The sequence below is a fragment of the Sander lucioperca genome, chromosome 13, assembly GCF_008315115.2.
Source record: "Sander lucioperca isolate FBNREF2018 chromosome 13, SLUC_FBN_1.2, whole genome shotgun sequence".
Classification (NCBI taxonomy): Eukaryota; Metazoa; Chordata; class Actinopteri; order Perciformes; family Percidae; genus Sander; species Sander lucioperca.
This window is the reverse complement of record NC_050185.1, coordinates 22260998-22283088: the sequence shown is the minus strand read 5'-3', so window position 1 is coordinate 22283088 and position 22091 is coordinate 22260998. Positions and strand designations below refer to the sequence as shown.

General features: G+C 40.4%; 1 protein-coding gene across 1 annotated transcript; it reads left to right on the top strand.

Annotated features, from left to right (window-relative positions):
- Positions 1 to 2082: 2082 nt before the first annotated feature.
- LOC116052749 lies at positions 2083 to 20921 on the top strand. Its single transcript, XM_035991015.1, has 7 exons — positions 2083 to 2124; positions 13669 to 13805; positions 14080 to 14150; positions 16916 to 17227; positions 17666 to 17756; positions 18230 to 18375; positions 20402 to 20921. The coding sequence occupies exons 1-7, from the start codon at positions 2083 to 2085 to the stop codon at positions 20566 to 20568; spliced, it is 966 nt and encodes a 321-aa protein (XP_035846908.1). The 3' UTR covers positions 20569 to 20921.
- Positions 20922 to 22091: the final 1170 nt, after the last annotated feature.

Sequence of the window (22091 nt, the reverse complement as noted above, 5' to 3'; positions counted from 1 at the left end):
CGGACTTGGCATATTGGGGAAACCCCCGGACCCTGTCATCCGGTTTTCCCCTGGGGAGAGTGATGTCACACACATTACGGTGTACACAGACGCGTTTCTCACCGGCTGGGGAGGCATGTGCGAATCGCAGGTGGTAGGGGGGAAATGGCCAGTTTCCCCTGTCCCCCACATAAACTGCCTGGAGCTGTCCACGGTGCTGAAAGTGTTGCAACATTTTGCCCAAGTGGTGGCAGAGAGGCATGTAATCGTCAGAACGGACAACATGACTGCGGCGACGTACATAAACCGTCAGAGTGGCGTGCGCTTGGCTCGGCTGTTGGAGACAGCCGGGAGCCTTCTACTGTGGGCAAAGAGTCACCTGCTGTCACTCAGAGTGGTGTACATCCTGGGGGTTTTGAACCGCACAGCAGACCTAATGTCGAGGGGGGGGTCCCTCTCACAGCGAATGGAAATTGAATCCACTCTCATGCAGAGGCTATGGAGCAGGTTCAGGAGAGCGAAGGGGGATCTGTTCGCCTCATGAGAAAATACACAGTGCACACTGTGTTTTTTCTATGAACACACAAGACAACCCACCTCTCGGGGTCGACGTCTTTTCTCACGGACCATGGCAAGGGGACGCACTGTCGCAGCTGATCGGTGTGATATTCCACCCCCTGGTGATAGGCCAGCAGCTATGGGCCTGGCCGCTGAGCAAGAGCGCTTGGAGAGGCTAGGCTTGCCCCCTGCCTTTTTGCGCACTATCCAGGGCGCAAGACCCCCCCAACCCACTATGGCGTGTTACGCAAGGCGGTGGGTCAACTTTCCAGCGCTGGTGTTAACTACCTCCAAACATTGGTGGATAATGATTTGGCTTCGTCTACAGTTAAAGCCTACGTAGTGGCCTTTTCGTCCTGCCACGAGGGCTATGGAGAGAGGTCAGTTGTTGCGCACCCCCTGGTAAAACGTTTTTTTGAAGAGGGTCAGACGACGGAAACCTGCTGTGCACGCTCTCACACCTCAATGGGTTTTAGCCCTGGTGCTCCGAGCTCTGGGGAATCCTCCTTTCGAGCCTCTGGCACAAGCCCCTCTCAGGACGCTGTCACTGACAACAGCGCTCCTCCTCGGCTTTGACGTTGGCTAAGAGGGGGAGTGATTTATGCGCACTGGCGGTTTCATCGTCCTGCCTCTCCATTAGCGGGGACGGGAGCGGGGCCACTTTACCGTCAAATCCATCATTACACTGAAGGTTTTAACGCACATTTTCACAATCCACATGACATGGGCCTCACGATCAGTAGGCCTACTTATGATGATGACAGGGTTTTCTCATCAAAATAATATGTGTTTTGATTCATTAAACCTTGTTCAGTGGGAATAGGAAGACAATTAGTCTATGTTCTGCTTGTGGACCTTGTGTCGCAGTTGGCATTGACTACATCAGCTTCGTCCTAACCCAATAGCAACAGCCCTTAGAGGGCGAAGCCTATACAAAATCGAACAATAGTTACGTATTGTAACTCCAGATTCTATGAGTATAGGCGTAGCCCTCTAAGGTTCAGGCCACCTGCCCCACTAACATTGGCTGAAGAAAAATGTTGATGTTGGGAGAAGATCTCTGGTCGCGCCACTGTAACATACAGTATCTGCGGACTTAAGAGAGGCCCGTGCGGGGCACAGGGCGCGAAAGAAATCTTCACGACTGCGCATGCGCAAGGGATTAATCCAATAGCGACAGCCCTTAGAGGGCTACGCCTATACTTATAGAATCTTGAGTTACAATGCGTAACTATCGGACCTCATTGTTACAAATACTTAATAATGTCCTACCCTGGACAGTCCCTCTGCAATCACAGGTAAGAGGCAGGCCCAGTAGCGCAGAGGATCTTTATAGCCCCAGATCAAGGCAGGACATTAGCAAAACTCCAACAACAAAAAATACAGCAGATAGAGAAGTTGTAGATGGAGTAGTTGTTCCTCATTTGACATAGGGAAAAAGAGGGGGGAAAGAGGAGCAGGAGAAGAAGGAATGTTGCATTTCTGCTATCATGAAGTAGGTCACGTACACAGTGCTGCGTTTGTCAAGTGGCAGCTCTATTAATCATGGAAGGGGCTGTGTCAATGCCCAGTGGCTTTGCTCTGCAGGTGGGTTGTCCCTCTGGATGCCAGGGCTCCAACCTTGGTGTTCTTACCGTGTTCCTTTTCCTCTTATCCCTCAGTGCTTTGTGGCTCTGAAATGGCTCTCTTTTTATGTCCTCTCTGTGCACATCCGACTCTCTCCTCTTTCTTTTTCACACTCCAATCCCCTCTTTCCCTGCCCTTGGAACTTGTCTCTAAATTTTCAACCACTCTCCATCTTTAGAGTCTTCTTACAACATATTTCACTTCCTCCTTTCCCCAGACGATGGCTCTGGTTTTTAAGATACTCAGCAAGATCTGCATCAGCCAGTTAGCACTCCAAGCACTGACATGTTTGGGTTCCCAGGTGTCTTTACCAACCTTGTTCCATTCACACACCTCTCTCTTTATTCCATCTACTCTGTGTAGAGAGTTGTTAGTACAGGCCTTAAGAGAGAAGGGTGTTAAATGGAGATGCCTGTGTAACTGTCTGTTTGATTGTCTGACAGGTTGTCTGTGTGTGAACGAATGCAGGAACATGGGATATGTTAAGATATGACTACAGGAAGAGTGTTGGCACTTCTGAAGTTACTTCATCCTTCACACCCTATAACTGATATGCAGCATATTTGCAATTTAGAATGATTATGAAAAGACTATGTTCTAGGAAAACAGCATATATTGATACACACATTAACACAATATCACATAAATCACAAGGGATAGCAATCTAGAAAGTACTTTTTAGCTAATTTAAATGGCACCTGTATATTGTATTTCATAAATGTTAAATAGACATTGTGTGATCTATTATCTTATTTTGCAAACATTAAAAGTTTTTACATAGATTATCAGCAAAGATGTACTTTTTCCTTAATGCCAAGATATGCTCGCATAAGAATCACTAACGGCCCTAATTCAGTAATTTTATTACAGTCACTAATCACAGTAATGCTACTTCGACACATTAGTGTTACTTCAACTTTTTTTGCAGGGTTGCTTGTTTGCTGTCTTATGGAATTTGATGGATGATTACTATCAGTTTGGTCTCTCTCTGTTTAGTAGAGAGACTAATTTGGTATATGTTACCTCACAGGGACTGGGGGGATGCCTCTACCAAAGAGGAGAAATGTGAGTTCTGGTACTCTAAAGTTATTGCACTTACTGTATAATATATGTTGTTTGCTCTTAGCTGGCTTGCCAAGGTTACACACCGATAAGCCTACAATCAGGAATAATCTTCTTCAGAGTTAGAGGGTGTGTGAGCCCTGCAGCTTCACTGTGAGGTCAGGACTTCTGTGTGAGTGCTGCTTGTGTTACAGTAACCAACTGGGCATAACATTAAGCTAGCTGATGATGATTGGGGAATACTAACTGAAGGCTGGCTGCTTTTTTGACCATTATACATGTCTTGTTAGCTATTTCTTCTTAAACGTGGGGACCGAAGCGGGAAAAGTTCTCTAGTGTTGCTTTAAAGGCCCCTTTGACGGAACTGTGCTAAGTAACAAAAGTAAATGCGTGTGTGTGTGCGTGTGCGTGCGTGTGTGTGTGTGTGTGTGTGTGTGTGTGTGTGTGTGTGTGTGTGTGTTGAGGATGGTTGTGTCCATCACCGCTTCTGATAGTGTTACATATTTCAGTCAGATTCCATGGTCATATATCTGGGTGCATTTGAGACCCGAGATAAGGAGGGATTTATGAAGACAGCCCTCTGCTAAGTCAAGGTGAACACCAGAGATATAATGCTTCTGTGTGCATGTGTAGGAGTGTGCGCACAATTCAATGTTTTTGAAAGGGAGCGCAAACGTCTGATAGAATTGTACTGCATACCCCATAGCCATGCATGTCTGAAAGAGTGTGTGTTTCTGTGTGTGCTCACCACTGATGTAGTAATCTCACCTTAACTATTCCTATTGTGGAATGTCTGTAAAGGATTTTATGTTTTATGGTGCTTGTAATCCATCCATCCTCAATATCTCAATATCATTTTATTCCTTCATTCATTCTATTCTTCCCCCAGCAACTTAATCCTTTTCATGGCCACATGGCCTGAAGCCTTTTTCCAGAATGTCTCCCTGCTTTCCACCCATTGTAGTGTATGTGTAAGCTACTGTTTGCTTAATTTTCCTTTCACCTGATGTTGTCAATAATTTTCTTAGTTTTGGATATTTTCACATGACTGGAAAAAAGATCGATCTAAAGGATCGTTATTCTCCAAACTGTCATTGCATTGAAAGACATTGCTCCTATCACTTAAAATGTGAACTGATTTCTTAATCCTGTGGTCAAAGCTCAAGTGCCAGCTCATGTTTGTGCAGCAGGAATGCCAATACAATTACAACTATTTTTGGGAATGGAAAAGGCATCACATGTTCAGTTGTGGAACACAACTGAAGCAAGCTGTGTGTCACTGGAAAGCCCTTTTTAATTGTTAGTACTTTCTATTTGATGCTTGCTGAGGTAAGATTAATGAAGCATTGCTTTTACATCTGTCATTTCTTATTAGTAGGTGGAGGATCATTAGACAGTGCATTCATTCTAACTTTTTTCTATTTATATGGGTCAGTTGCCAACATTAATTTATTTGCCTTCAAACAAGCTCCACCTTCTCTCACTATGCTCTCCAACAATCATCGATCTGGTTATCTTAACCATGGGAATTGGGCACAAATTCATTAGGGCTCTTACGTACAGACAACTTACTTTGATGGTTTTGGTTGATAATATTAACCACATTCTACATAGTTTGCTCTAATTATATTACATACAGCAGTGAAATATGCTCTACCTGAACCACATGCTTTCATTTGCCTTCTGTAAGTCATCACTCCACTCCAACTCTTCTCATCTCAACCTTTCTTTTCTTAAAGTTTATGCTTTGCTGATCCACTAGGAGTGTGATTTTTCATATTGAAATTGTGGTTAACACTTGACATAAATGTTTTACTTTTACACATTTACCAACTTTGTAAGGTGATAATATGTCTATGTTGTGTTTACAGCTTGTTGCACTACTCCAAGCAGCCAAGTATATCAATTAATGCAGGTTAAGGACAAGGGCCCCATTGCCTCTGCCAATGCAGTCTTATGTGCATCCAGCAGTCCAAAGTTATATATGTTAGAGCATGTCAGCTCCACAGCTCAAAGCTGCTGCAGGCCGCTCCACTCAATATCGCTCCACGCTCAACTCAATCACTTACCACTATCTCAAAAACGTTTAAAAAAAAATGCTGCGTTGTTTTTATCAGGCACCCACTCTCCCTTCATGCCCGGAGCTCTGCCACCAAAAAGTACACCAGATGACAGGCATCGGTGGCACTTCATCTGCATGTACTGTGCTGCATAACACAGAGACGGGCTCAGGCATGCTTCGAACTCACAAAATTGGTACTTGATGGAGCAGGAGATAAGGTGACGCTGCAACATGTTAAAAATCTGCTCTGCGCGCCATCCAAATTCCTCCTTCTCGCACTCCCCGCTCGTTCATGCTCCGCTTCACTCACATGCTCTTTGGTTTCATAGTTTGTCTAAGTGAGGATGGGCGATATTTAACAGGACTTGGAGACTCTAGGTTCGATGTACTGTTGAGTTATGATGCATATTATTGTGCTATGTAGTTTTGGAGAGCTTTTCAATCAATGCTAAAGGAAACCATAGTCTTCAGATTTTGTGAAAGTTACTTTTTTAGGAAAGTTGGATAGGTGATAGCAGAAAAGTAAGTTTTAGAGAATAGGATTGAGACATTTCTGCAGACAAGAGCGGTGTTGGGTGATGTGTGTCACTCCCTATTGGGTGTCTCTCTTACCCCTCCAACCCATCCACTGGCATACTCCTAACTGATGAGGATCGAACTGCACAGCACACAGCGACTCCTGCCCCCTCGCATTTTGTTATTTCTTTGAGGAGTCTTTCTCTTTTTTGACTTTTCTTTCAGGTCTCCCAGATCGCCTTGTCTTCCCTGTCACATAACTTTCTTCTCTGTCTCTTTAAACTTTGTACCCCCTCAAAAAGAACTCTAAAGCCCTTATCTGCTTTATTGAACACTCAATCTTCATCACAAGGCATTCTATGCAGAGAACTGGGACAGAGAAAGACAATAGAAGAGCTCAGACTCAAGGCCATGTGATAATGTGAGCGCTGGACAGACAGAATCTTTATCTTTTATCTGTCACTGTACTTTGTGATTATGTTCAATTATGCATAGTGTCAGTCATGAGAAAAAGTCATAAATGCATCAAAAATCTACAGAGTCTGGAGCATATTAGACAAGGCTTGGGGCTAGCTGCTAATACTAAAACTAAACTGAAAAGCAAAGCATTATTTGTTTACACGTATTAGTCAGAGCATTCACAAAAAAATCACTCAAAATCAGCCGGGGAAGGCGTGTGGATACCAGTTTGCAGCTCTCTTTCTCTTGTTGTCGAGGGGGGTTGGGGGGTGGGTCGCGAACACCAACCTCATTATTCTGGGGGGGTCGCGACTCGAAAAGGTTGAGAACCACTGGACTACAGCAGTTCATGAGAACAATATTGCCCTTCCTGTGTCACACTGCGTGAATTCTAACATCAAGGCGGTGTGTACAGTATATTTGCGTATGACATAATCATACTGTAGTGTCCTAGAAAATATTCAAATCACTGGTGATTCCAGTGACAAAAGACCATTTTCATACATTGGGATAAGGTAAGAACATTGCCACCATGGGAGTACAGCATAATTGGGATACACTCTCGCACACACTGTGCTTCTTTACCAAGTTGGTCAATGCTTTCTGTGCTAAATGGGAAAAAAGGTACCCATGTGCATTCTTTATAGTATCTGTGTCCGACTGTGGTGACACTAATGACTCCTTATGACTGTTAACAATGTCCATGCTTCCCGCCCATATTGACTGTACAGGGTAGGTCCATTAGAACACACTGTAGCACTCTCTTTTCCTAGTTTATTTCCAGTAACGTTGTTCTTTCTTTCTATATATGTATATATGAACACATATTATGCTGTTTGGCTTTTTCCCTTTCCTTTATTGTGTTATATATCTTTTTTGTGCACGTTATAGGTTTACAAAGTGAAAAACTCAAAGTCCACCCCAAAGGGAGTTACCATGTCCAACAGAAAACACTGTTCACAAACTGCTCCAAACAGCTCTATTGTAGTCCAGCCTTTACTTCCGTGACGAACGTGTGTTACAAAGTGACGCACGTTCGTCACGGAAGTAATCTATATATATATATATATATATATATATATATATATATATATAATACTCGCCTAGCTGCTAGCGTGGCACGCCCTCATACTCTGCTTCTGACTGGGTAGTAGAACTTACCTAGGTACTGTGCATGTGCGACTCCCAACAAAGATGGAACAGAAGTGAGATGTCTCACTCTGTAGCTAAAACACAGAGCTCAACACACAGGGTGAAAAGAGGAGCTGCAGCAATGTGCAGTACAAGAAAAATATGGTGTTTTATGAAAATTAAACCATGTAAACCTATTCTGATATAACCTCTAAATACAATTATGAACCTGAAAATGAGCATAATATGAGCACTTTAACACTGTTACGACACTTTGAGATGATGTGTGTAGATTATTAGCAAGCAAACACTGTGACACAATCATTAGCAAGCAAAACAAACAATTTCTCTTTTTTCTCTACTTGCCTCCACTCTCACACACATTTTCTTTTTATCTCTCTCTCCTGATCTCTCTCTGTGCTTCTATCCAGTTAGATACTGTTTGAATGATCACATTCCCTGGCATGAGAGTGCTACGTAATTAACCTATGAGATTCCTGCTGTTGCAACGTGCCACCTGCCTGCCTCAGTGGCCTCCACTGGTGGATTATTACTGCCATCTTCTGGCCAAACTAAAATCTGAGTATCCCCACAGTGAGAGAAAGATGTGACAGACAAAGCAGTTGACATTTTCAATCCCCAAGTATTGCTGAAATAACGGATTACTGCCCAGTCAAGTCATTGACAGGTGACCATGCAAAATGATCTATGTCCCTCTGTTTCTCTCTGTCATCTCTTCAGAGGTGATAAGGGTCTAAAGAGGACCATCTGACGAGGCCCTTCTGAACAAAACAAAAAGGGGAAAAGCCCAGGGTTGTATAAATTACATAAAATGAACACAGCTGTGGGTTTTGTTTAAATAGTTCCGAATAAATCAAATGAATGACTATGTTTAATAATTTATTTATTTTAGCTGCAAAAGAGAAAAAAACATCAATGCAATGAATTCTTGAAATCAGTTATGTGAGTATTCTTTCATTTAAAAAAACAAATAGATCAATAGGTTTGACAGCACAAGCTGGTTTCCCAAGCCTATTGTTCAATTTATTTATGCTGCATGGCTAAAGATATGGCCGGAGAAACTCTGTATTACCCTGAGTAAGCAAAGCCGCTTATATGTGCCATTTTTGTCTAAAATCATTTATTTCCTTATGTAAATGGTCGCTAAAATACATTCTTATCTAGCTAAGTTAGCTTACTTTTTTGCTGTTATTATATTGTAAGAGCAAGCTACCACCCAGTGCTAAATGTCTCATAGTAAAAGAAGAAAAAAACCTGCAAACATTTCATCTTTAGGTTGCTTAGTTGCTGCTCCACCTGCAGCACTATGCTGTTTCTGTTTCCTGCAGTTCTTCCACTTTTTTCTCTTTGTTTTTGTGGCTGCTGGAAGGACAACTTCTCATTTTGCATGTCAGGATTAGAGCTTCCGCTTCAAAACAAACTGAAAGTCACAGTAGGCAGGTGTACCAGAGTGAAACAGGGCCATTTTAGGGAGATTTGCAGGTTTATGCCAATGCAGCAGTAGTTTTAGGGAGGCTATTTTGCTGTGGCTGTCAATACTGTGGAGTCAAATCAGTCATTCCTTGGAAGCCCCCCTCAATTCGTTGGGGTCCCAAGCAGTTTTCTGCCTTGATTGTTCATAAAATGCACATTTTACATACTCCTTTCTTTGGCTATTCTTATTTCACTGATACATAACATGGACACTCTCTTTTTCTGTTTAGCAGAGTATTATCCCAGCAGGGGATCAACTTGTAGTATTCAGTTAGATAATAATCATCCCTGTGAAAAGGTTTATTTTGTGTCTTTGTAGTTGGTACTTTCTTCTTTGCCTGGTAGACAGGTGTATTAGTATCAATTTCTTTCTCATTATGTGTATAGTAGGTGCTTACGAAGGCTAATTATATATTGAAGCTGCATTGAAGGAGTTTTATCTTGGAAGTGTGATGTAAAAACACTATAATTATAGATAATCTGGGTGTAATTAGGTACTTCTTAATGAACAGACTTTAAATGAGATGTTGCCTGGATGAGAGTAAGAGCTAGATAGGACTGAGAGACTTTTTGAACTTACTTCTAATGTATTGTCCTGACTTACAGAGGTCTGTTTCTCCTATATGAGCTTGCAACAACAATCTTTGATGTGATAACGGGGGACATCTGTGTTGTTCACTCATCAATGCAACCTCACCTTGCAGGCTAATCGATCCAGCGGCTGCAGTATGTCTGGGCCTTGCCACATCTAACAACTTGGATGAGCTTCTGCAGATAAATCCTTAACATCAACAACATTATTCTGCACTTGTGTAGCTGAAATGTGTGAGGCTTTTGTGGTACACGTTCCTGCATGGCTATCCAGGCTAAGAAACTAAAGTGGGAATCTTCAGCTTATAAAGTCTCCATTAAAAGGAAAGAACCTGAACTGTTTTTAAACCAGCAGTTTAAAAGGAGATGCCCTCCTATCTTTTGTTTTTGCTCCCCAGCTGGTTTGAGATGCTAGGGAGCTAGGGAATGTAACACAGTTGACTACCATGTTCTTCAGCAGTGACTTTGCTCTCTCTTAATTCATGTATTCCCCTGCTCCACCTCATCTTCCTCTGGGTACCTCTGCCTTCTTCCTCATCAAAGTGAGGGGATGTGATTTAGCCACCCTCCCCGCTGTGTTTGATATTCTCACTCTGCGCTGATCCATCAGTCATGAAACCGCACTTTGATCCATACACGATTGTCCGTGACATGCTTGACATTCATTGTCTTGGCTTATCACATTCACCACTGTCGGTGTGTCCACTCTTGCACAGTTCAAAGGCTTCAATCCTTGAAGCTCTCCCTCGCTCTCGCCCTCGTTCTCTCCAACGATCTAGTATTACTCTTACATATTTTCTCTCCTTCACCCCGGTCTTTGTTGTGTCAGGGGCTCCATTAATTCTCTCAGAACGACGGCTGTGAAGCAACATGAAGAAAAGGTTGAAGTGTCAAAGATACACAGCAGTTACCTTTTTTGCAAAAACTGTTCCAAATGCCAACTTCATTTTCATTCAATTACAGAAAACAACATTATTATAGGATAATAAATGAAGAAAAAATAATGTACGAGTATTCATGTCATATGACTTCTCCCTCTGTACTCAAGCTGTGTAAAATCATTTGGAGAATATCAGATGAAATGCTCTGGAATAGCATTGCAACTGGTCTCTTTCATTTGATGCTCGCCCATGCCTTTGAGGCTGATGGGCCTTAGGATTCCACTCATATTCTGCTTTGTTGTCTCTCTGCTAGTTGCTCAGGTCGGCTTTTAACTTGTACTGTCGTTCAATTCACGAGAGGGATGAAAGACATGGACGAATTTGTATATTTTAAAGGATATGCTCTGACTAAATGTTGTTGTTTTGCTCCCTGCAGACTTGGAGAAAGACAGAGACGTGTGACCAGACTTCAGTCCATCTACTAACGTCCTCTGAAAGCCCTCCCTTGGCAGACATGGAAATGCTTTTAGTAGAATGCATTATTTAGACTTTGGTGCCCCCTGTCTGCTGCCCCCAGCGTTGCAGAGTTCATACCCTGCCCTATGGCACTGTGTTTGGCTGCTTAGGCTAGCTAAACACCTGCTCCCCAAACCCCACCAATATGTTTACAAATCGACAGAGCCAAGTATGTGTGACTGGGCTGAGAAAGTTGGTTCAGACCCACTGAGCAGTTCCAATCCATCAAAAGACCACAGAGCTTTTTCACAAGCCTGTTTTTGTGAGATGCTCCTTTCACCTGAGCCGCAGAAAGACTTGCAGTAATAATGGAATGAAAGAGTAAAATTCAGGCTCATCCCCAGTAACCGCTCAGTTTGTAAAAGGGTGAAATATCGCTGCGTTCTTTCCATATTCTGTCTGCCAATAGTTCTCAGTTACAGTGCCTTCAACCTTCACAGGGGAAAGCCTCGCTGTGTGCTTTTTCTTTCACAGATGACAGGGGCCTGAATGTCATTTGATGCAGGCCTGGCAGTTTGCTGAAGGGAACAGGAGGGAGAGCAAGGGAGAGTCAGGAAAATTAGAATGTATTTCAGGTCTGAGGCAAGTGGTGCATTGCTGCAACTCGTATCTCAGGGAAGGAGGGAGTTTAAAGGATGGGGAGGAGGATTGGGGGGCGGGGGGTTTTGCAGCAAACTGTTGCTAGGAAACACTTGTGGCATCTCTACTCCCTCTTGTTGAATTGCCAGAACTAACTGACAGAGAAGCCGGAGTGAAATGTCAGTCCTATCCTCCTAGGAGTTTGAAGAATGTGCCTTGTGTTTCTATTTAAGTAGCCATGTTTATCAAAGGGTTCTCAAAGAGTCAACACAAGCCTTTCCTCTGCCGGAGCAGAGAGTGTTTAGGATGCAGGCAGGCTGGCTGGAGCTTCTACTGCTTTTTTCTCGTCTTCGGCTGGCTGTCCTTTTTTTATCTTTGTTTTTTTTATCCCCTCTCGTTCTTTTTTTTAAAAGTTTTTTTCTGCCTATTTTTTCACTACCTCATTTCCACTGCCCCTCTTTTTCACTCACTCACTCACTCACTCACTCACTCACTCACTCACTCACAGTTGAGCACTATTACTCCATCTCTCATTATTCTCCCCATATTCTTTGTCTTTTATTGGTCTCCCTCGCCCCCTAATTCCCTCCCTCCTTTTCAAATTCCAAGCCATATGGTTCATCAGTTTAATCCTCCCTGGCCAGATATTTGATTATTAAAGCTGTCTGGCTGCAAAAAAGCTCAACTCTCCACTGGCCACTATTGAGCCCATTCCCCTACACTCAGTACATTCTAATTCAGAGAGAGTAACCAGTGCCAAATCAGAATAAAAGCATTTTAATTCTCCAGTGACCTCATCTGCACCGCAATTCATCAGTAGAGAAAGATACACTTGGACATACAGATGAAGATCAATTTGAATAAGCAACCAAATACAAATAACCATTCATTTCTGAGCTTTATTTCCATGTAGGTGTGGTAATAGAGCAACACTTTTATTCCTGATATTAATAAAAAAAGAAACAAAAGTAGGGTTGTTTGAGTTGCACACCATCTCTAACTTCTACTATGCATGAATCATCTTTATGCTCATGCCAGATAAGACTAGTTTGTTCAGAGGGATTACCTTCACATTGTTTCCTCTTAACATTTGAACTGGATTACCATACACATAACCTTGAAGAAATCAGATTTTCTGTATTTAGCTTTCACCACATATAGGTCAACTGCACCTACGTGCTTTACTGCAGGTGTCCATGTATATCTACTGTACACTCAAAATTCATACCATTGATTGACTTACATCGCATTGTGTGAGGCCTGAAAGCTAATTATCTCTTAATAGATGCCAGGCTCATGCATGGAGAATAATGATTTCTTTTGTCTTGTTAAGGGGGAGAAGCCAGGATCTGACAGCGTGAGGCCACACAGCGGTAAAGCTTGACACAACAGTCTTATGCCTGCTCACTGCACTGCAAATACTAATTGGTTTATATAAAAGGGTGTCATAAAAGCAGTCACAATCTTTATTGCATGTTTACTGTACAGTTGCTGCAGTGAAAATATAACATTTGTAAAAACTCATACTGCCTTTTTGGACTGGCACAAAGAATGGTTACATAATTCCGGATTGCAGCTTTGCAGCAGTTGACATTGTACCAACTGTCTGATATGTCTGTGAACATAATCCAGGCAGTAATTACATTTGCCACCACAATGTAATTGGGGAAACAAATAGGTACTATTTATACGTAATTTCTAGGCGACAGGGTTGCAATATAATAACTTGAGAAACTGTAATAAGATGTCCATCTAATATTATAAATATCATAATTTTGCATTACCTGGTGATTCTTCTACATAATTTACACTGAACTAAAAGTATATAAATCATCCAATAAACTAAATAAGAGTCAGTACAGTTTCTGCATTATAATTTACTGTCTTACAAAGACATGATTAAAAAAGTGTGATTGAGACTTTTCTGAAGCAAAGCAAATCAATAATATGACATATGAGGCTGTGATAGCGCATAATAATTTATTTTTGTGCTGTGAAAAACTTTACAAAGTAAAGAAAAAAGATTAAAATGAAATTCGTCAATGCCTTTGCTCAGTTGGTAATAACTCATTTTAGATGGATATTTGTTCAAGCCTCACTTCCAGGTGCTTTTTCTCAGAGGCCAATAACTAGCCCTGTGTAACTTTCAGTATAGCGACAAAAAGTCAATAAAATGAGCCTTTTCCAGCAAGTAAATGGGTGTGTTTTCCAAAGGCCAATATCAATATTGACAGTGGGGGAACGTCCAGTGGACCCAGGGACTACAGCTTCCACAGCGGGCTGGTTTTCCAACAGTCCCTGCTTTGTGTGCCTACCTACTGTGCCGGCGGCGGCCACACTACAACTTCTCCGTAAGTCTTGTACTTATAGTTACATTTTCTCTCTCTAGAAAGTCTGAGCAGTATTCAGTCAGATATGGGTATTCGATCTGCTTTGATTGACACTTAAGATTTGAGACAGATTTACTACTGTATAAACTGAGTCAGTGTGCAAGAATCCATATTTCAATTTTAGGGTGAAATTTGCATGTATAAATAACCCTAATCTGCATATTAGCCTGCTGCTTTATATGAGAATGACGCAATTACCTGCCTAAGTCTTCTGGTTTTTATCATCATTCTTCAGATTTTTGAATTCTGACCTGATTATGAGACTGCTGGTGAGGGTCTGTCTTATTGCAACTCTGCTAGTATGCTGTAAGTAGCCTGCTGTATGCAAAATGTACAAGTTTTAACATGCATCATAACATGTACAGTATGCTCGGAGTATTTATGTAAAATTACTTAATTACCTGTAAATTGACCGCACACACATAGAGACACATGCACAGGCACAAACATGCATTTGTGGGCACACATACAAACACACACAGCAATTTGCTATTCCAGTGTTCACTAATAAGATTCCTGTTACAGAAACAATGAATGGTGTATAAATATCTGCCTGCCCCTGGAGATTACCATGAACCGAACCCTATTAGGAGACTGTAAACTCCTGTAAATAAAAACCTTGGGGGGTTTTCGGGCCTGTTGCTGGAGTGAATGTGTGTTGGCGCAAGTGGATGAGACATTTAAAGCATGATTGAATGTTTAATGCAACATTACATAATTGCATCTAGCTGCAAAGCTTCAGGCACACTCTAAATCAGAGGGACTGTTGAGCAACATGAAAATGAGACAACCATCTTGTTGCATAGATACTTTTCATGCCACACAGTGGACACAACTCTCACACTGCAGTTCTATTAGAGGTACCCAGAAATCTGTAGCCTATGTGGCATTAATGGACACATGCCAGCCAATCAGAACTGAGAATTATATCTGTCTCTGTTTGCTTTAATCCATTCAGATATACTGTTGATACTCTTTGACTAGATATCCCTTGTTTTGTAACTTTAAAGGTTAACTGTACTGTCTTAAATGATGTGCATGTTTTTTGCTGTACAAGTTTTGGTGGCACAGAAACATGTGTGAAGGAGTTTCTGGTCAAATCAAGATGGAACAATAATAAATATACATATTTTGGCTGTGTTGTGCCATATTGAGCACACTCATTAAGTACGAGGCATAGTTGTGTGTTGCCTGGCAAGCACACTAACTATACACACAATATCATAAGAATATATCACATGTGGTCTTGGTGACAGAGGAAGGAGTTGGGCTTAAAGGTTTCAGCACCTTGGTTCGAGAAGAGTGAGACTGGTTTGAATTTAGTGGGTGTGCCTCAAAATGCCCTAATAACCACGCCAAACACCATAGCAACCATTTAACCAAAACTTGCAGACACTAAGAACATCAAATTCGCCACATTGCAGCAACATGACGACACCCTAACAACCTACCTAAACAGTGATAAAGTAGCACCCTAGCAGCCCCATAATATAGTAATCACCTAGTTATGCACTAACAACCATTTAGCAAAACACCATAAAAGTCTTACTCCAAGGTAATGTTACTCAGGCAACAGGCACACTTACATTTTTGTCACAACATTTTTGCCATTTCTAATTTTAGTTCACATGCTGAGGAAAATTACTTTTCTATGCCACAGCCAGCTATCCGGCCCGACTGTCTCTCAGTCATTAAGGCCTTCTGATAAGCAGCTTCTTTCAATCACTGAGCCCAGCATGTGTTCCTGTGCCAGGGCAGCGTGATTGAAATACTTTCTGTGCCTCTGAGGTTAATAGAGTTAATGAAGATCAAAGACTCATGTCTGGGCAGGGTTATTAGTATTCTATCAGAATGAAAACACACTATGAATAACTGAACTATGACTCTGTCTGTCTATATTGACAAGAAACACAGTTCTTAACAAGTGTGTCCAGGCAGTGAGCTAAGACCAAAAGACTGTGAAAAAATGTTTAAGAATAACCTCTACAAAAGTATTTCATGGAGATGATCAAAAGCCAGTTCCAGGAACTCATGTCATTGAAGTCTGTCTGTTGTTGAAGTCTAGAGGGTGTGCTTTTAGCTTTCTTTATCATATCACAGGGTTTTAATGGCATTTTCAAAGCAATCAGCATTGTCGTATGACTTAGAAATGTATCAAATCTGCTTCAGCATCAGGACGTTTTGGGGACTAGTAATTCAGTTTTTGTTGTGGTTCGGTTTTTAAGTCCTAAAGTGAATCAACTTAACTATATAACCCACCTCAACACTCACTATTTAAAATGACTTATGATTACTAATAATAAATAGGTAAGTAGGTAGATAGATGTGTGTAAATTAGATACATACACTAAGTTGCCACCTAGCTAAAACTAACTGCAGTTTCATATGGCTCTTTGCAGTTTGGCTTATTTGAAGCTAATGTACTTGCACTTACTACTTGTTGTCCGGAGTTTGTACCTTCAAGGTTGAAAGAAGTCACTTTGGATAAAAGCGTCAGCTAAATGACATGTAATATAAAAAATGTAATGTAATACGACAGTCCTCCAATAAATCCTATTTTCGTGAACGTTATAAAGTTTAGAGAGGTTTGATTCAACTGTACAATCATTCTGGCTGCAGTTTGTGGTGCTGCAGGTGTTTCTATTATATTGTCCACCCCATTTATATCAACAATGGAAGGCTAACTAAATAACAGAAATTAACAGAAACACCTCTCTGTATGATGCAACACAGTTCAACAGCACCACAATTTAAACTACTTGGTGTAGATTGGTCATTTTAATACAGACAGTAAAATCATCTTAGTACATTTTAGGTCTTAACTCAGATTCTCTGTAATAGTTATTTACCATACACTATTTTGAGCGATGACTCCCATAGAAATCATTGCTTTCATCGCATTCTCTCATGAGTGAACATTAAAATACTGAGCATACAAAATACAAAATTGAAGATAATCCTAAAAACAATCTCACAAAATAGTTTGATGTAATCGTTAAGAAAGTTGTCATATTCTCATTTTTAATCCTTCCTCCTTAACTTGCTGAGTATACCTTTTATCTCTCCTTAAGATGTCCTGTTAAGTTGTGCTTTAGAACATGAAAAGAGGAAGAGCGAAGAATTCCAAAGCCATGATAAGAACGCTGAGAGTAACATCAAGGTGATGAGAAATTACACAACGGCAAATGACGGGAGACATAAGGCAGCGGCTCCAAAGAAAAAGGTCAAGAAGACAGGAAGTAAGAGAGTTTCCATGGGACCAAAAAGTGACATTACCTGCACCAGAATGGGAGGCATCTGCCAGTCTGGCCGATACATCTGCCAAGGCAGATACCTAAAGGACAAGTGTTCAGGGGCCCAGACGCGGCAGTGTTGTATGCCAGGTATAGTTACACGTGACTGCAAACACATACCACATATGCATAGATCACAAACGCTAACACTAGGTTAGAATTGGCTACTTCAGACACTTCTTTCACAGACAGTGACAAAAACACACTGCTATTTGTTTGCCAAGTAGGGATTAAAAAGGTTGTGTACTGTTTTTTCCTGTCTGAGTCATGAACATGTGTCATAGTGGGTGTGAGGCTGTATCAATGTCTGACACACCAGTGATATAAAGGACATGAATAAATGGCATTGAATAGTGACTTTCTGCTGTAATTGGCCTTATTTCCACATGAATAGAACATGAGGTGTCTCAGATGTTTAAATATATTTTTATGCTTGGCCTTTTGGAATGAAATGCAGCAACCTTTAAATATGGTGTATTTGGAGAAGAACAGTATTGGACTTTTTTTTTTTTTTACCTTTCTCTGTAGTTGCAGCCTGGAGTGTCCTTTGTGCTGGTCACCACAACAACAGAGTGAGGGCGTGCGATGCGCATGGCTGTGGAGCTTTCAACTCCAACAGGTCCTGATCTAATTTTTAATCCTCAAAAGATTGCTAATGCTGCAACATGAGAGCTTCCAAGTGCAGATGAGTTGGTAATGCAGCACTTCTGGTGTTGCATATTCTCTCAAACTGTTCACTATGTGGCTTCTGACATTTCCTTCTGTGTGGTCAACCTGTCTATGATGTCAACCTATCTAGACATGACAACAGCTCCACATCAAAGAGAGAAAATAGATTATTTCATTTTAGTAATCATTCAATGGTTGATGTCATTTCAGGGCACAACTCACTCACAACCAAATGTCTATATTAACATGACAAGAGAGACCAAAGTTTTATAGGTGATTAGTCCAGCTTTCTCTGGCATGTAGACATGTAGGCTACTGCACCCATAGAGAGACAAGAAGTTCCTTCCTTGAAATATGACTAATTGAAACAGGCCTTTTACGATATCTGTGTAATTCCAATCTTTCCTGTCGCTCCTCTTACAGAGGTAATTACCTACATAAAGCAGTGGACCTGGTGTGTGATGACTATGGCATTGTCAGCGCTCCATTCTCAGGCTCTTTGGCGGGTCCAGTGAGTCGGAAAGAACCCACTGGGAATCAGTTTGATGGGGTCAAACTTGTCAATGATGGTAAGAAGGACAAGATGTCAATACAGTACTTGAAAGTGAGTGCAGCAAGGGAGATACATTTCTGGAGATTATTAATAACCATTTAAAATTATAAGATCAAGTCTTTAAAACTGTTCAAATATATTTCAGATATAATATCAACCAACATGTTAAAGTCAAGACTTTTGAGTGCATCTGTCTACTAAGTAAAAGAAAAGTAAACAGCTTATTCTACAAACTTAATGATGACTGTATAATAAATCAACAAGACTAAGGAGTGTACAGCCACATTAGCTCTGTTTGGCTATAATGCTCATAGTAAAGAAAACCAAACTGTTAGAAAACCCATGATGCTACTTGATGAAAAGTCAGGATCGCCAACTGAAAGTGGTGGACCAACCAAATGGGTGACCGTCAGTGCCTACTAGCGTGGCTAACAATGGATGTTGCTGGGCACATCCGCCCTGTTTTCTGGAAATTACTTTTAGAAGTCATCCTGATATTTGCTATAATAGCAAATAATGAAAAAAAATAGGTTTTATTAAGCCACTGTAATCCCGTTACTGTTACCTCTGCAAGTAAATTCCTATAATCTATAGTGTATGGGACCATGGCTAGGGCAAAGGCGATGTTAGTTTATTATGGTGGAGGCGTTAGGTGGGGATGAAAATAAGGAGTGATTTAGAGGGATTAGTCAAGGTGTTGGAGAGAAGGGGCTGAGACTCCATTGAACTCTTGGTTGCCATTAACACCAGGACCCAGCTGCATGTCAAACCCCATCAAAGGCTGTTCATGAGTAATGACCCCCGCTATAACCCATCATTACAGAACAAAGCAGTGCATCAGTGTTTGTGTGTTTGTGTCGATGGAGCCTGGCAGAAGAGTGCACACATGCCATTGCAATGTAAAGTATATTTGTGCCTGTGTATATGTGAGCGTGTGTGTATTTTGAGAGCATCCTGAGCTGATAAGGTGCTGGAGTGATGAGTAAACATCATTAGTCCTCATTCTGCCTCTACCTCTAATTGAACTGTATTATCAGAAGAACACCGTCAGCTCCTTTCATCTCAGGGTAAAGCACAGACATGATTAGACATCACAGAGACACATTACCTCGCTATGATACCCACATTAATGCTGAAACACTGATCATTAGGAGCTTGTAGGTTTTAATGATGATGTTGCGCTGCAGACTAGCCTACTTTTAGGTTGCTTGTTTCTGAGTTGGCAGCCGGCTTGTTTTTGACTGCAGACTGATGAAAGGGAGCTGGTCAGACCTGAGTCTGCGTTAATCCATTTGAATTTATAAATGAGCAATTATGAGCCAGCTATCTCCACATTTCAAATTTGTTGGGTGGCCTAAGAATATGTTTATCGACACATGTACAGTATGTTATACATTTGTACAAACAGTATACAGTGCATGGGAGATTTATAGCAAGGATTTATAGCTATTAAGAAGCAGTTGTCCAAGGTAAGGAGATGCCACATTTTAAGGGGAAAGTCCTTTACTTTTCTCTTATTATTATAATTTTTAATTATTGATCAGCCATTGATTCCTATGCCTATTTTAGACATGGAGTTGAAAAGCTTTTTATGTAGACGTTCTTTTAACTCATTTCACACAAATGTACCCCATAAAGGTAAAGTAAGAGAAACATCAACCTGTTTTCACTGGTACACACACACACACACACACACACACACACACACACACACACACACATATATACATTATATATATATATATATATATATATATATATATAAGAATATATATAAGAATATATATATATATATATATATATATATATATATATATATATATATATATATATATATATATATATATATTCTTAATTGTGTCAGTAAGCTGAATTAAGTCACTTTTGGCTTTAGCACCATCTCTTTCTATTACATTGGAAATGTCATTTATATACTAAAATTGTTGAAGTAAAAGTGTATGCACAAAAAAAACAACTTTTCAACACGTCCAAGCTGGAGATAACAAGGCAATGATATCCACAAAACTATATTTTTTATCCAGTGCACTGTGTGAAGATCTTCAACATCCGTCCTTACCGTTACATGGGCCCAGTGGTTCAGGGAGAAGCCTTGGGCTATCTGTTGCCACTGCAGGATCGCTTCTCCGGCATCACATCACACCTGGAGCTGCAAATGTGTGACGGCACTGACCCTTCACCTTTCATATGACCTATATCCTCTCATCTTTTATATGGCGTCTGAGTCTTTACCTTTGTGACATTTCATAATGCCCTATACTCATTCAAATGACTTTGAATTTTTTTATTCAACACTTATCACACTTTTATATCACATTTAAAATATGGCCTATGATGCAATGTATGATTTTTGGGGGATATTTTGGTACGAGCATTTTTCCACTAAATATCATGTTTAATTTTATAAAGTTCAGAAGAAAAAAAAAAAATTCCATTCCTCAACATGGACTCATATAACCCCTTTGACGTAACTTCTTTATATTTGAATGATGCAGTACATCCTTACTTTCATTTCTGCTTTTGATTAAAATGGTTTGGGGAATCACATGATGTCATGACTTGTCATAAAATAATAAATTGTTCAATTTTCTCAATAATTATAACTTGCTATGATAATTTTGACTCCTGACATTTTCTTCGTAATGCAGCCATCATTTTATATCAATCTGCTGTCATTATATAGCGAGGGCTGTGCTTTTACAGATAGAGGAGAACTGCCACATATACAGTATTAATGTAATGAGTACAACACACCAAAAGATGGAGCTGTTTTGCTGTCTTTTAAAACCTATATATATTGAAAATATCGACTTAGCATTTCTTTTAGTTACTTACAAAATAATTACAGTTAAATCTTAAACAACAATTACCAGCATAAAACTGGGATATTAATAGGTAGGAAACAATGCCAACTTTATATTTACAAAGCACTTTTCTGGAACCTAATTAGCACATTTCCAGTTTAACCCATCCCAGCTTTAATCATCTCATAACTGAGAGACATTAACCGCATACACACATAATGATATCATGGGTTGCAGTCTCAGTGAGTCATTTAGGTTGAAAAGCAGATCATGTTGCTGTCCATATGCACAAGCAATAGTGCAACTACAAGTGCACATGTGAGCAAATTTCAAAATTAGCCATAATTCCCATAACTACCTATAATACATGTTTATCCAGTTATCATGAAACTGGGAACATAGCTTAGCTGTATGTTGTTTCCTTTCAGACATTTTCAAATCGACAAATAGTTGATGAAATTATTCTATTTTATATTACTATTTCTTTGAAAAATTCATGATGTTTTCTCAATAACTTTCATGTAATGTGTCCAAGCGACTCAAAGGATCAAAATGTAGGCTATCACTACACTGGACACCTGGCAAAACAAGTGATGTGCTCCTTAAGAATGCAATAGATGTCATAGCTACAGAGTAGACCGAAATAACTATGGGAAAATTAGGCTGCAGTATAGAGATAGAATGAGAATATAAGGTAAGAAGACTGCAACACATATGCTTTGCTTAAGTGCCCTTGAGCATGATGCTGCGTTTGAGTGCTGCCTCAAAGCTTTGTAATAATAATGTTCTATTCAGTCTAAAATAGCCTACTTCACTCTCCACTCCCATTTTTAAATCTGTGGATTATTGACATTAAGAGTGTTTGCTATATGTGGATCATAATGTTCACACCCAGTAACGTTGATACAGC